At 29.6% G+C, this 13,523-nt stretch overlaps 1 protein-coding gene and 1 long non-coding RNA gene across 2 annotated transcripts; both read left to right on the forward strand.

Annotated features, from left to right (window-relative positions):
- The first annotated feature begins 7,970 nt into the window (after positions 1-7,970).
- PRP2 (repetitive proline-rich protein) lies at positions 7,971-8,887 on the forward strand. The gene has a single exon (NM_001251664.3). It carries the CDS (start codon positions 7,995-7,997, stop codon positions 8,655-8,657), a length of 663 nt encoding a protein of 220 aa, NP_001238593.2. The 5' UTR covers positions 7,971-7,994; the 3' UTR covers positions 8,658-8,887.
- Positions 8,888-9,423: 536 nt separating this feature from the next.
- LOC121172751 (uncharacterized) lies at positions 9,424-10,339 on the forward strand. The gene is made up of 2 exons (XR_005886325.1): positions 9,424-10,027; positions 10,131-10,339. It is a non-coding gene; the product is annotated as an uncharacterized lncRNA (long non-coding RNA).
- The last annotated feature ends 3,184 nt before the right edge of the window (positions 10,340-13,523 follow it).

Below are 13,523 nucleotides of genomic sequence, written 5' to 3' on the forward strand. Positions count from 1 at the left end.
TCCGAAAAGTATTTACATGTTTTCTAGAAAGCCTATTCTGAAGTCTGATTACCATTCCAAAACATATGTTTTGTTATTGGATAATAAACTTTTGGAATACCTATTCTAGATACATTTGGCTTAATTGTACTCCCAAAAAGCATAGTCCAGAAAACAAAACAAAAAATAAAAAAATAGAAACAACAAACCATAGCGTCTTCGTCAACCAAACTTCACCTATCTTCATCAGAACTATGCAGAGATGAATGAAAACACATTCAATGTCTTCATTTGTGGAAATGGCTCCTACTTCGATGACATCAAATGCGCGAAGAGGATATGGAGGGGACGATGCTAGCTGTGGAGCATAAGTTGCAGAGAGTAGGAAATGAGGTGTGAGGAAGACCTTTAGGAGAGATAAGGAGAAGAGAAAAGTTATAATATGAAAAGGGTAGTTTAGGGATATTCAAAAAATTGGGAAGTGCAGGAAGCACAGGGGAAGTACAGAAAGTAAAGGCCCTATTATTATAGATGATAAGGAGACCATTGAGTTTGTTGCATGATTATGGGAAGCCACATAAAGTTAGTTTCCAGAAAGACCAACAACATGACATAATGGCTTCATGAATCAAGAGTTGTCTCACATGATAAAAGAGAAGGTTAGTAACTCCAGTGTAGAGCTGTTAAAATAGGCCCAAACCTATGGACCAACCCGGCCCACCACAAGTTCAGGTTGGGCCAAACAAACAAAGATGTAAAACAATTAATTGGGTGAAAAACTGAACCCGATCCACTTATGATCCGACCCACCCGGGTTAAACCCATGGTGGGTTGGGTTGGCCAACCTAATCCACCTAAAAAAATAATCTAATATTTTATAATATATTTTAAAACTTCAAAGTTTTAGACTTTTAGTATTTTGTAATATTGTTTTAAGACTTCAGAGTTTGAAGTTCTAGACTTCAATTTTGTTTATTTAGTGTGTGATAATATGCAAATTTCTTGTGATAATGTGTCTTGTTGTAGGTGTGGTGTGTGGATAGTGGAAGATTTAATTTAACTAATATTTTTCTAATTTATTCAAAAACAAAATTCTAAAAAAATTGGTTTAAAAATGATTTTTTTTTAAAAAAAATTTAGATGGATTGGTGAGCCAACCCATTTAAGCCACAACCCATGGTGGGCCAGGCCAAACAATTTTTTAATTTTAAGACTAAACCTTAAGTGAGTTAGGTTGGGTTGACCCACTTATATAGGATGAGTCGAGGTGGGTCAGACCCAACACGTCGGGCCATTTTGACAGCTCTACTCCAGTGGAATTATTCTTTGTATTCTACAACGCAATGAATCGATTTAGAAAATCTCTTGTAGATCAATTTTCAGCAACGTATTTAAAATGTGTATCCCAATATATAAAAAATATCACCAGCTCCAATATTAAATCATTTTTCTGAAATTGACAGTAAAATGTCTCTTTTAGGGGAGTTTGGTTGGGAGAAGTTTTTCATGTATGAGAATCATAATACTTGGGAATGAAAAAATCTATTTGGTTGTCCATAAATACTTTTGGGAAAGTTTCCAGGGAATAAAAAAGTTGCACAACATTTTCATTAGTTACTTTAATTATCTTGGGAAGCTAAGATTCTCACCCCACAAGAAAAATTCGTGGGTAACCAACAAAAAACATTATTGGGAAACCCTCTTTCTCAAGAATCTTAGATATTAAAATAGATATCAAACATGAAAACAAAGATTCTCAATCTAATATTCCCAAGAAATTGAAAATTTATCCCTACCAAATGCCCCTAACAGTTTAATTCCTGAAAAATTATGTAAATCATAATTTATAGGAATGACTAAAATTTATTTGATTTATTTTTAATATTCTTAGGAACATTTTTTACTATGTTTGACAAAATTAACTAAAAAGTTAGCTGGTAGTTGAAAGCTGGAAGCTTTTAAACTAGCTTATTTAGACTGAGTTTGGCAAAAACTAGCGAAAAAGCTCAGAAAGCTAGAAAGTTAGCTGGAAGCTTTAAGCTAACTTACTAAATCATAAGTGTTAGATCAAGATGGAATTTAGAAAGGGAGTGAATATATTCTTTCAAAATATTTACCAATTTGATCTTAATATAGATTAAATTAACCCTTTTAAATCAATCAAAGTCTCTTCAAAAGATTATAATAAATCAGAAACTTCTATGATTATAACATGTGAAAAAAAAACAATTTTTTATGATGACCCTTAAGATCAATTCCAAAACCAAGATGAATTCAAGACACAAAGTTTAGAGAATAAGAGGATCACGCAAGAATTTATGTTTGGACTTACATCCAGTTGTTCTAAGTGCTCTTAGAACTTTCACTATATAGAGAAAATAAGTACAAACACTATACAAATACAATTCTCTAATAGAAATCAAATCTTTCTCTTGAACCCTACAAGAAAAGACTAAGAATTGAAACTTTATCCATTCTTTAACCCTCTTGGTAACTCTAACCAAGAAATGCAATCTAAAAAAATGAAAGATAAAGGATTGAGTACACCTGAAATATGTAGATCTCCAATGTTCAATTTCTCTTCACAAGATGATAAATTCATGATGGTATAATGAATGATTCTTTGATCAACGTCAATCTTCATACTAAATGCAGTACAATTATTTTAGAAGACTCTCTTGAAATATTTTTTTCTAAGACTAATGTATCAAGAGTCTCTCATAAAGAAAACACATACGAGTATTTATAAATTTTGATAGTTAAAACAAATCTAATCAATTATAAAAAAAAGGTAATCGATTAATTCTTCAAAATCCCCTTTGATATGCATTTCTAGAAATGGGTTAATCGATTGATTCATTTTAGTCTGAGTTTCTCTGTTTATTTTTTGTTTTCTGGGTAATCGATTATCATGTGTGGTAATCAATTAAAGAATCACACAGAGAACTTTTCTTTGTTTCCAGGTGCTGGATAATTTATTATCAAATGAGATAATCGATTATCTTAAGTTACAGATAATTCCTTTTTTGAAACTGGCTTGGGCATTCGATTACCAGGTTAGGCAATCGATTAATTCCATGCTTCTAGCCAAATTTCAAGTAGAAGTAAGTTCTTAAGAAACTTAGAGAATAAGAATAATTCATTCACTTCATATTTGATCAGCACTAAGCATGAAAAAGAGTTAGAGTATATCACACACATGCCTAGTCTAAAACATTCAATACAAATGTCTCATCTATTAAACATGGTAGGCATTGCAAAATTATCAAACCAAAACTAAGACTAAGGGCTTCAAGCTTTGATCTAACAATAAGTGTTTAGTGACTATGTTTGACAAAATATTTCAGCTAACTTCTAGCTTTTTTAACTAGCTGAAAAACTCATTTGGTTGTTCGGCAAACAAGCTTTTTTTTATTAGCTTTTCAGTAGCTTCTAGTGTCTTTTACAACACAAGCTTCTAGCATTTTATATTTTCTTCTCTTTATATTCTTAATATATTTATCAAATTTTTTGCTTACCCCTTTTAAACAAATCATGATTTTATTGTTTTTGAATCATTTTACACTTGTGTTAAAGTAGTCAAAAAATGTAAAATGTCATAAATGACATATTTTAAAAATGTAATAAGGAAATTGAAAAAATATTTTAAGGATAAAAATGGAATAAAATATATAAAGCTTGAAGCTAGCATTTTTAAGAAATGTTATTTCAAATAGCATTTTAAAAAATGTTAGAAGCTACTAAAAAAACATACAAGTTACGTAAAAAGACTTGTTTATCAAACAGTCAAGCTTTTCAACTAGTAAAAAAAGTTAAAAGCTAGCTAAAATGACTTGTCGAACATAGCCTAAATCTTAGTGTTCAGTAAAACTAATTATTGAAGTAGTTGAAAAATGTAAAATGACATAAATGACGTATTTAAAAAACACAATAAGGAAATTGAATAAATATTTAAAGGATAAAAAGAAAATAGAATATAAAAGTTAGAAACTAACGTTTTAAAAAATGTTACTTCTAGTAGCGTTTCAAAAAATGCTAGAAGCTACTTAAGAAAGTTTATTTACCAAACACTCAAACAAGTTTTTAGCTAGTAAAAAAATTAGAAGTTAGTTGAAATGATTTGTCGAACATTACTTATATATGTCTATTGGAAATAAAATATTTCCGCATTTAGTTTGATAGAACTTTCCCAAAAACTTTTTCCATAAACTATAATTAATTTTAATTATTTACTACCACTACTAAAGAAATTAGTTTTAACATCGTTACATTAACGCCGATTTTAGATAAAATCGATGTTAACAAAAATGTGGTAGCATATTCGTAAATAACACGACTTCGTTAACATCAATTTTTTAAAAAATTGACGTTAACAAAATAATGTGGTAACATATTCGTAAATAACACGACTTCATTAACATCAATTTTTTAAAAAATTGACGTTAACAAAATAATGTTAACAGTAGTTTGTCAAAAAATCAATGTTAATATTAGTTCGTTACGGTTTTTAAAAAACTAATGTCACTAGAGACTAATGTTAATATTGGTTTTTTATAAAACCAATGTCCACACTTATATATATAAGTCTGAAGCACCTGCCTCATTTGATTCAAAACTATCCAAATTCCCTCGCTTTCTAAGTTCTAGTGAAACCCTAATGCCGCTGTGGATTGGAAAGGTTTGGGTTTGTGACATTGCTGAGATTGGAAGTGTTTTCATGCATAGTGGGGAGAAGTCATCCTTTTCATTCCCTACTCATTGGTGCTGAGATTAAGAACTGCTCTGGTCAGGTATATATATTTATTTTGATCATTTGTACAAATTGGACTGAGTAGTGTCTTTTAATTTTTATTTTGGTTATGTGTGAACATTAGTTATTGTATATTTTGGCAAAGAAATTAATCTTTAATTTTTGAATTTTCTCTACCAAGGTTATGTATATTTGAATTTAACAGAATTTATCTGTTTAGAAACATGAATTTAGGGTCCTTCTGCAAGTATCTGCATCTCATTTTTGTAGGCTATCCCTTGATGCTCAATTTTAAATCTTACAAATAGGAATGATATATTGAATATGCTCTCATTTATGCTTTTAGAAATAAATTTATGAAATATTAAGGCAAAGGTTATTATTCTGTTTCAATATAAATGAGGTATTCCAATGCAGCTGAACAAAATTGGAAGGGGGTACGTGGAAGCATGACAGCATGGTTGCTGTAGAATATTGCTAATTTATTTGTATATAATGACAAGCAGTGTTCGTGGCTTATATTCTGGGATAACAAAGAGTAGGGGATGTATAATGGCAAGTGTTCGTTGCTGTAGAATATAGAATTATGAGTTCACGTGTAGCTTTAGTTGTTTATCTTTGATAATTTGATACTTAATAGGTTTTGTACTTGTTTTTAATTAGATCTGTAATGTTCATATTGGTGGACCATGACTATTGTGCTTTACATTACATGATTATACCTTTGTGCTTCATCATGGTGAGCATCACTTGGAAGTATATTATTTTAATATACAATTTATAATATAATTAGGTTCCATTATATACGATGAAAACCAAAAATCATCTCTACGAGACACACTCTTATAATGTTTTTTCCAAGAAAATAATCAAAATCAAAAGCAGAATTATAATTTCTCCCAATTTTTAATTAAAATCATCCAATAAAAAAACTATTACGAATTTTTAGTTAATAAATATTTGATGGGATAATAAAAAATAAATATTTGTATTTTCAAAGTTAATAAATATTATATTTTATTAAATTTTAGTTATTACATAATTCATTTTTTCATATTTGATGGGATAATAAAGAATTAAAATATTATTTTACATACAAATATTTGTTTACAACAACCTATTACAAAAATTTAGTCCCTTTCTTTTTTATTTCTTTTTTTCCCTTTTGTGTGAGTATATATATGTGTGTGAGACTAGGAATTAATTAATTAATCTTTGTAAATTTTATGTGATTTGACTAGATAAGATATATACTTATACGGATAATATGGTCATTTAGTTTTATTTGTTATACAATAAGTTTGACAATTATTTGAAAGAAATTATTAACGGGTCAGTTATATTTTGTGAGAAATTTATTTTATCATAAAAAATTTGACATTAACTATTTGATGTTGTTTGTTTACATATTTTACATTTTTTGCTTTATTGCTTATTTTATGACATTTATTTTTCTAAAAAAATAATATTATGTATTGAATGTTAACATCGATTTTCAAAAAATTAATATTAACTTTGAGTTCGTTAATGCTAATGGTTTCAACATCGTTAAAAATTGATGTCAAAAGTATAAAAAAAATGATATTAAAAGTCTATTTCTCAGTAATGTATATTAAAAGATTTAATAAGAATAATGTAATATTTTTACTGAAATAGTTTTTTTTTCTCAACTCGAAAAGGTCAGATTTTTAAAAATAACCCAAATATGAAAAATAAAAATTTGTTTGAATCAAATATCTCCTTTCAGGTTCGAAAAATTAATGATGCTGGAGGACAACTCTTTCAATCCTAGAGTTCCCTCCAATGACATCAACAATCCTCTTCCACCGCTATCCAAAATACAAACTCCTGTCATGCAAAACTCAAGAACTTAGCCCCATATGATCAGGTTTAAATAAAAAATAAAAATAAAAAAGAAATAGAAAGAAGAAAGTGCTAGCAGAGGAAATAAAGCTAAAATGATTAAGAGGAAGATGCCACGCATCTCAGATCAGTATACAGTAAATCGCTACTTGAGTTTAAAAGTGTATATAAATGTATTGGTAATATTAGTTTAGGTATTAAATGAAGTAATTAAAACAAAGAATGATATGAGTTCAGCCCATAAATCATGTTGGTTAACGTGTGGAAGTTAAAATTGAATTATTTAGATATTATTTAAATTTAATTATTAGTAGAAATAATTTTTAATTAAATTTTATTTATTTTCCGGACAAACTCTGGATTAATCAGAATAGGGTCTCTTTTTTCTGATGAATGGAAGGGTTAAAGAAAAAAAAAATAACTTTCGTTTACGGGCGGTCATGCTTGTGATTTTGGAATTGTTTCAAACAAAATGGGTGCGTGGAGTTTTCCAAAATTGGTTGAAAAGAATTAAATTTGATCAAGTACTATGAGTATTCAAGGCCAAATCATGGAAATTGCAAATGCAATTCAACAGGAAAGCCTTGTTTGTGTTAATTTCTAATCTAACATAATGTTTCTAATTTCAATTTAGCCAACTCAATTTTTGAGCCAAATATCATATATGTTTTCAGTTAGAGTAGTTTGCAGATCCGCATACGGGCCTTAATTAGTTTATACTATTATTTAGTAGCATTCCTTCATTAGGATTAATGGTTTATTTCTTGAAAGAAAGAAAAAAAAAAGGTACTAAACTATTAACTAATAATTTACTTATACTACCATTATGTCCATAAACTTGATCAGTAAGTGTATAATAAGTGATTTGAGCCTAGCCAAACATAGCAAATCTCATACAACTAAAGTATATATGCAGAAAGCATTTCTTGGCTCTAATATGGTATATATCTAAATCAATTCTCCAGTGTTAAGACTCTTTTTCTTTGTTAGTTAGCAATTAATCATGAGTCAAAACCAGAAACTAGCTACTACACTCCCATGCCATAATGCGTAAAACAATTCAATTATTTGGTATGGCAATTGAAATTATTTGTATTAACACCTTTCCAAAGGAGACAAAGACGTCGGTGCATTGAGAAATGTGAAAAAAAAATATTATCACTTGTGTGGACTTGTCAATGTTCCCGTTAAATTTCCAACTTTGCAACTACAAGAAGACAGCATTCACCTACACAGCAATTGAAAATCCACACCGAAGATTGACCTTTGTACAACGGTGCTAGAAACCGCGTCACTAGTAATAACTATTGGATTGAGACATGCACTTAACAGTAAGGCCCCCAACTAATATAAAAACCAGTTATTGGGTGTGTTACTCATCAGCAACTACAACGTGAGAAACATGGCTTCCTTAAGCTCCTTAGTGCTGCTCCTTGCAGCTCTAATTCTATCCCCTCAAGTTCTTGCAAACTATGAGAATCCCCCAGTGTACAAGCCTCCCACTGAGAAACCACCAGTTTATAAGCCCCCAGTTGAGAAGCCTCCTGTTTACAAACCTCCAGTTGAAAACCCCCCAATTTATAAGCCTCCAGTAGAGAAGCCACCAGTGTACAAGCCCCCAGTTGAGAAACCCCCAGTGTACAAGCCCCCAGTTGAAAAACCACCAGTGTACAAGCCCCCAGTTGAGAAACCACCAGTGTACAAGCCCCCAGTTGAAAAACCCCCAGTTTACAAGCCCCCAGTTGAAAAACCACCAGTGTACAAGCCCCCAGTTGAGAAGCCCCCAGTTTACAAGCCCCCAGTTGAGAAGCCACCAGTTTACAAGCCCCCAGTTGAGAAGCCACCAGTATACAAGCCACCAGTTGAGAAGCCTCCAGTGTACAAGCCACCAGTAGAGAAGCCTCCAGTTTACAAGCCACCAGTAGAGAAACCTCCAGTTTACAAGCCCCCAGTGGAGAAACCTCCTATTTACAAGCCACCTGTTGAGAAGCCTCCGGTCTACAAGCCACCATATGGAAAGCCACCATACCCAAAGTACCCTCCAACTGATGACACCCATTTCTGAAGGATGTCAAGAGGTGTATTGAGTATATGCTAAATAAGAGGTGCTCAAAATGTAGTTATAGATTACAAATTATTGCAAGGGTTGCTCTTAGCTTCTTCATTTCAAGCTTTTGTTTACACTTTGCAGTGCTATGGCAAAGATAAGAGTATCATGGATGGAAAAAGGGGGGGAAAAAATGTTGCTTTGTACTCCAAATTATGAATAATAGAACTTTATATTATTTATCAGATTATTAATCCTAAATTACTTTAGAGTGATGTTTATTATGAAAGTAAAACCACACGAATTGTACGAAATATAAAATGGACGATTAACGTTATAATTTTTTTAAATACATATTGATTAAAAGATTTAAAAAGCATATAATGCAGGATTTCATGGAGATCAACTGTTTTGTGACAATAACGAAATCCATTTTCGCAACAAACAACATTTTCCATTACTTTGTTCAACTTAAGTATAAGGGTGCATTTAGAACAGTTGACTTTGATTTATCTTACGACAAATATTTCTGAAAGTGTTTTAGAAAATTTATGAAAATCGGGGCCCCCTCCCTCCTTTCCAAATATTTACCGACATACATTAAAAAACTATAATTATATTAATATTAATTTTAAATTTATACTTATAATAATATATATTTTGTAAAAGATATGTATCAACAATTTGTTGTAGTCAATTTTCCTTATTTAAAAATAAATATTAGATGAGGACGAGCCCTGATGCAGCGGTAAATTGTGCCTTCTAACTTGTTGGTCATGGGTTCAATCCGAAACAATCTCTTTGCATATGACAAGGGGTAAGACCGCGTACAATATCCTTTTAAGAATAAATATTAGATATACTTTAAAAAGATACTATTAACTTTTAAAATATATTATTATCTTTTCAATTATTCAAAAAGTTTATAATGTAAATATTAGATTAGATATACTTAAAAAAATATTATTAAATTTTATAATTTTTGTAAATTTTTTGATAACGTAGAATACTGTAAAATTTTCATTTTGCAGATTATTTTCCTTCTTCGGGCACTATTGTTTTCTCAATTGCCACACACTTTTTTTTTTCTCAATTGCTTGTAATTTCTTGCTACACTTTTCCAATTTTTGCACCATTTGTTTTGCAAATTTCTTCACGCTAACCTAATTCTCCAATCTTTGTTGTGTCATTGTTGTGTTATTTCTTCATGTAAGTTACTAAGTTTAAGACTTTATTTTTACTAAGTTTAAGACTTTATTTTTTCTTTTCAGATTTCATATTACACTAATCAATTTTTTTTTTTTCATTCTTAGATTTTGGCTGAATTTGTTCGATATTCACCATTGTGAGTGCCTATCTCTAATCTTTGTTTGAAGGGGAAAAACAAGGTAAGAGTAAGTTTTTTCCTAATTCTTGTGCCCATTATTTATTTTATATTCGTGAATTTGTTCAATATTACGAAGTTGATCTTCCTTTTCGTTCTGAATTCAGCAGGCCCGGTTGAAGCATAAAGCAAGCAAAGTCCTTGCTTTAGCCCCCTATTATTTGTTATAGTAGGAAAGGTTAATTGTTTTATTTTAAAATATCTTATTCAAAAATTATTTGTTTAAAAAGGTCTCACTTTTAAGAGATTAGCTTTAGACCTAAAAATATGTTGAGCCGACCTGAAATTTAGTGAATTGAGAAATCTATCAACAAAACAGTCAGCGCTTATGATAAACAGTCAGACATTACTGGACAAATTCTTAATTAACACTTATAAGAAAAAAAAATCAAACTTTTACCATAATTTCAAATTACCTTATGCATCTCGACATTTAGAGATATTTATATGGGAAAAAAATTATAAAAAAAATGAAGGGTATAAGTTAATTTTAATTATTATAAAGGAAATTTATTTTTTTTATCGATCTTTTAATTTTCTTTTTGTATAAATATATTGAGACATTTATCCAGTTAAGCTGTATAGTCCAAACCCTTCAAAAAAAAAAAAAAAAAAAAAAGAAGCTGTATAGTCCAATACACGTGCATGAAATTTAATGTGAAGCAGATCTCTCTATTCTTTTCACCAAAAAAAAAAAGTCTCTCTATTCTGTATTTAGTAAACCGCACATACACCTAAACTAACCTGGAATTTGGTTGCTTGAGATTTACCGAGTGGCAACGTTAGTTTCAGCAAGAGACGAGGGACGTAAGTTCAATGAAAATAATTTTAGATTAATAATTTTTAAATCAATTACAAGTGAGATATAAAAAAGATATAAAAAATAAAAATAAATCAATAACCAGTACTAGTGGAATTAAAAAATAAAGATAGCGGAATATTATTAATTGATGAATAATATTTAATGTTGAACGAATCATTTATATATGCTATTGTGTGATTTGTGTGTGTGTGAAGATGTTATTGCTTGATATAAGTTATTGTCCAAATTATTTCCTACTGGAGAACAATGGCTGTCTCCTGAAGTTCTGAAAAAATAACAGAGATAGGAGAATTTCTAGGTTAGTTGAGTATCGGGCACCTAATCATGCTTAATTGGTAGCGAAGACGTATTCTGTTCATAATAAAGTGAAAGTGAAAGGCCTTATTGGCAGACAACCATAACGTGTAAATCCACATCAGATACCCACTTCAGATTTTTTTTATTGGTGGAAATAAAAAACGATATTAAAAAATTTATAATATTCACATATGATATTTCTTCCATTAAATTATACCTCTTTGATTCAGATTTTTCCTTTGAACATCTTCAAAATTTGGGTTGACTTGTTTTAATTAGATAATTAGCTTAAATCCAATTTTGGTTAGTATAATTTCACCGTTGGATACTTTTGATCTCTTAAAAAGTTTTATCACAAGTTTACTCTTTCACATTTTTAAAATTTAACAATTTTAATTTATTTTAAATCTGTAATTCTATCATAAAATTTTAATAAAAATTATTGATATGACATATTAATAATGTGATCATTGGCACATAATTAATGATAATATTTATTTGTAAGAAAATAAAATATTTTTGTAATAGCCTAGAATAAAAATAATAATCAACTAATATTTTAAAATTTAGAATTTTTTGTTAAAGTAATAAAAATATTTTTCAATAAATAAGACATTCAAATTGACAAATGCATCTAAATGAGAAAATAAAAAAATAAAAAAAATATTTATTTGAGAGTAAGTAAACTAGAAACTTCACTCCTAAAGTTAAAAATATGTATTTTGATTTTTGACTTATAATATAAGTAGTTTTTGTAATTTGTCTTGTGTTTTTTTTCTTCTTTTTAAGTTTATATTTGTCTTTGGTAGGTAACATGTTGTTATCATTTGACATGTGCTCAATATATTGACCTTTTGACTTTTGTCATACCAAGAGAATACCACTGCTGATTTGCCACACATTTGTGTACGGATGGTAATTTAAACGCGGTTGATTATGCAGACAAGAGTAGATCAACCTTGAAATCATGAGTATTCTTTTTTCCGCATGTTGGGGTTGATTATGCAGACAAGAGTAGACATGTTGGGGTTGCTAAGATTCACCTAGAGGATTATTGCACAAATTCCAATCGCAAGCAGTTTTAAGTCTATCCAGTTAAAGTCACTCAATTAATTCCTAGGTGTAAGTGAAACTCTTTGAGGAAGATTGTCCCACCAAGAAAAAAAAGTAATATCAAGAAACCAATCCGTACCGATGAAGAATGTTTCATTTTGGATTTTTATCCACTTATGCTAATTTGTATTGTCACATAACACGAGAGTATATGGTGATACGAAAAGTGAATAAGATAATAGACCTTTTTCCAAAACTTGGTTTATTTGGTGTTCTAACTCTTTTTATAGTTAATTTATTTCTCTTTTTTTTTTCATTTTTATCTTTTTATATTTTTTTATATTCCTCTATTTGTCAATTACGAACAGTAAAATAATCGAAATTTTTGAAATAAATTATTATTTTTAACCGTCAAAATCCATCTTAATTGACAAATATGACCAAATTAAAAAATAAAAGAAAAAAGGAAAAAAAAAGTGTCAAAGTTAAATTAAAAGACCAAGGACCCGCTGGTGGTGGTTTTTAACTGCAAGTTTTAAAATTTTTAAGAACAACAAATTATAGTTTTAGTTTCAAAAATTTTAAAAGCTGAGTTTTAAAATTTTGTTGCAGTTTTTTTCAAAAAACAAAAACTCATGTCGAAAGTTTTGAATGCTATTAAAATTAATTCAAGAGTATGTTTTTATGGTAACAAGGTTGACTACAATATCCCATTAGGCCATAACAATATTATTCCACAACAAAGACTAAAAAAAAAATGCTAGCGAGACTCTTTATCACACTTTTTTTCAATATTTTCTATGATTGGTTGAAATTTTATTAAAAATCAATAATTTTGGTGGATCTCATTTAAATTAGGAGATATATAGAATCAATAATTATAAGTGTGACTCACCAAAATTCATAATTTTCCACAAATTTCAACCACTTACATATAGAGTTTTGGAAAAAGAGAGTGTTAGTAGCATTTCTTAATGAAATATTAAATTTTATTGGAATTAAAATCAAAAGAAAAAAGGGACCAAAATCAAGATGACCCTATTTTTTGGGACTTATAAAAATGGGGAAAAGCAACTGGGGAAAATTTAAAATTATGGAAGAGCAAGAAGCAATGGCCTTGAGCCGAATGGCTAATAAGTTTAATTGACAATTGGACCTATACATCTTAGAGCTAACTGGCTTGTTGCCAATTTTGGATGGTATTGCAATTGGCGTTACCCACATGATTGCCTTTTAGTTGTATTTCCAAGTTACCCCTCGGATGGAAACACGAAACACGTTTTCACCAAATTGTATTACCGTTGTTCTGTTTTTTTTTTTTTTTTGT

This window comes from Glycine max, chromosome 9 (assembly GCF_000004515.6).
Source record: "Glycine max cultivar Williams 82 chromosome 9, Glycine_max_v4.0, whole genome shotgun sequence".
NCBI classification, from domain to species: Eukaryota; Viridiplantae; Streptophyta; class Magnoliopsida; order Fabales; family Fabaceae; genus Glycine; species Glycine max.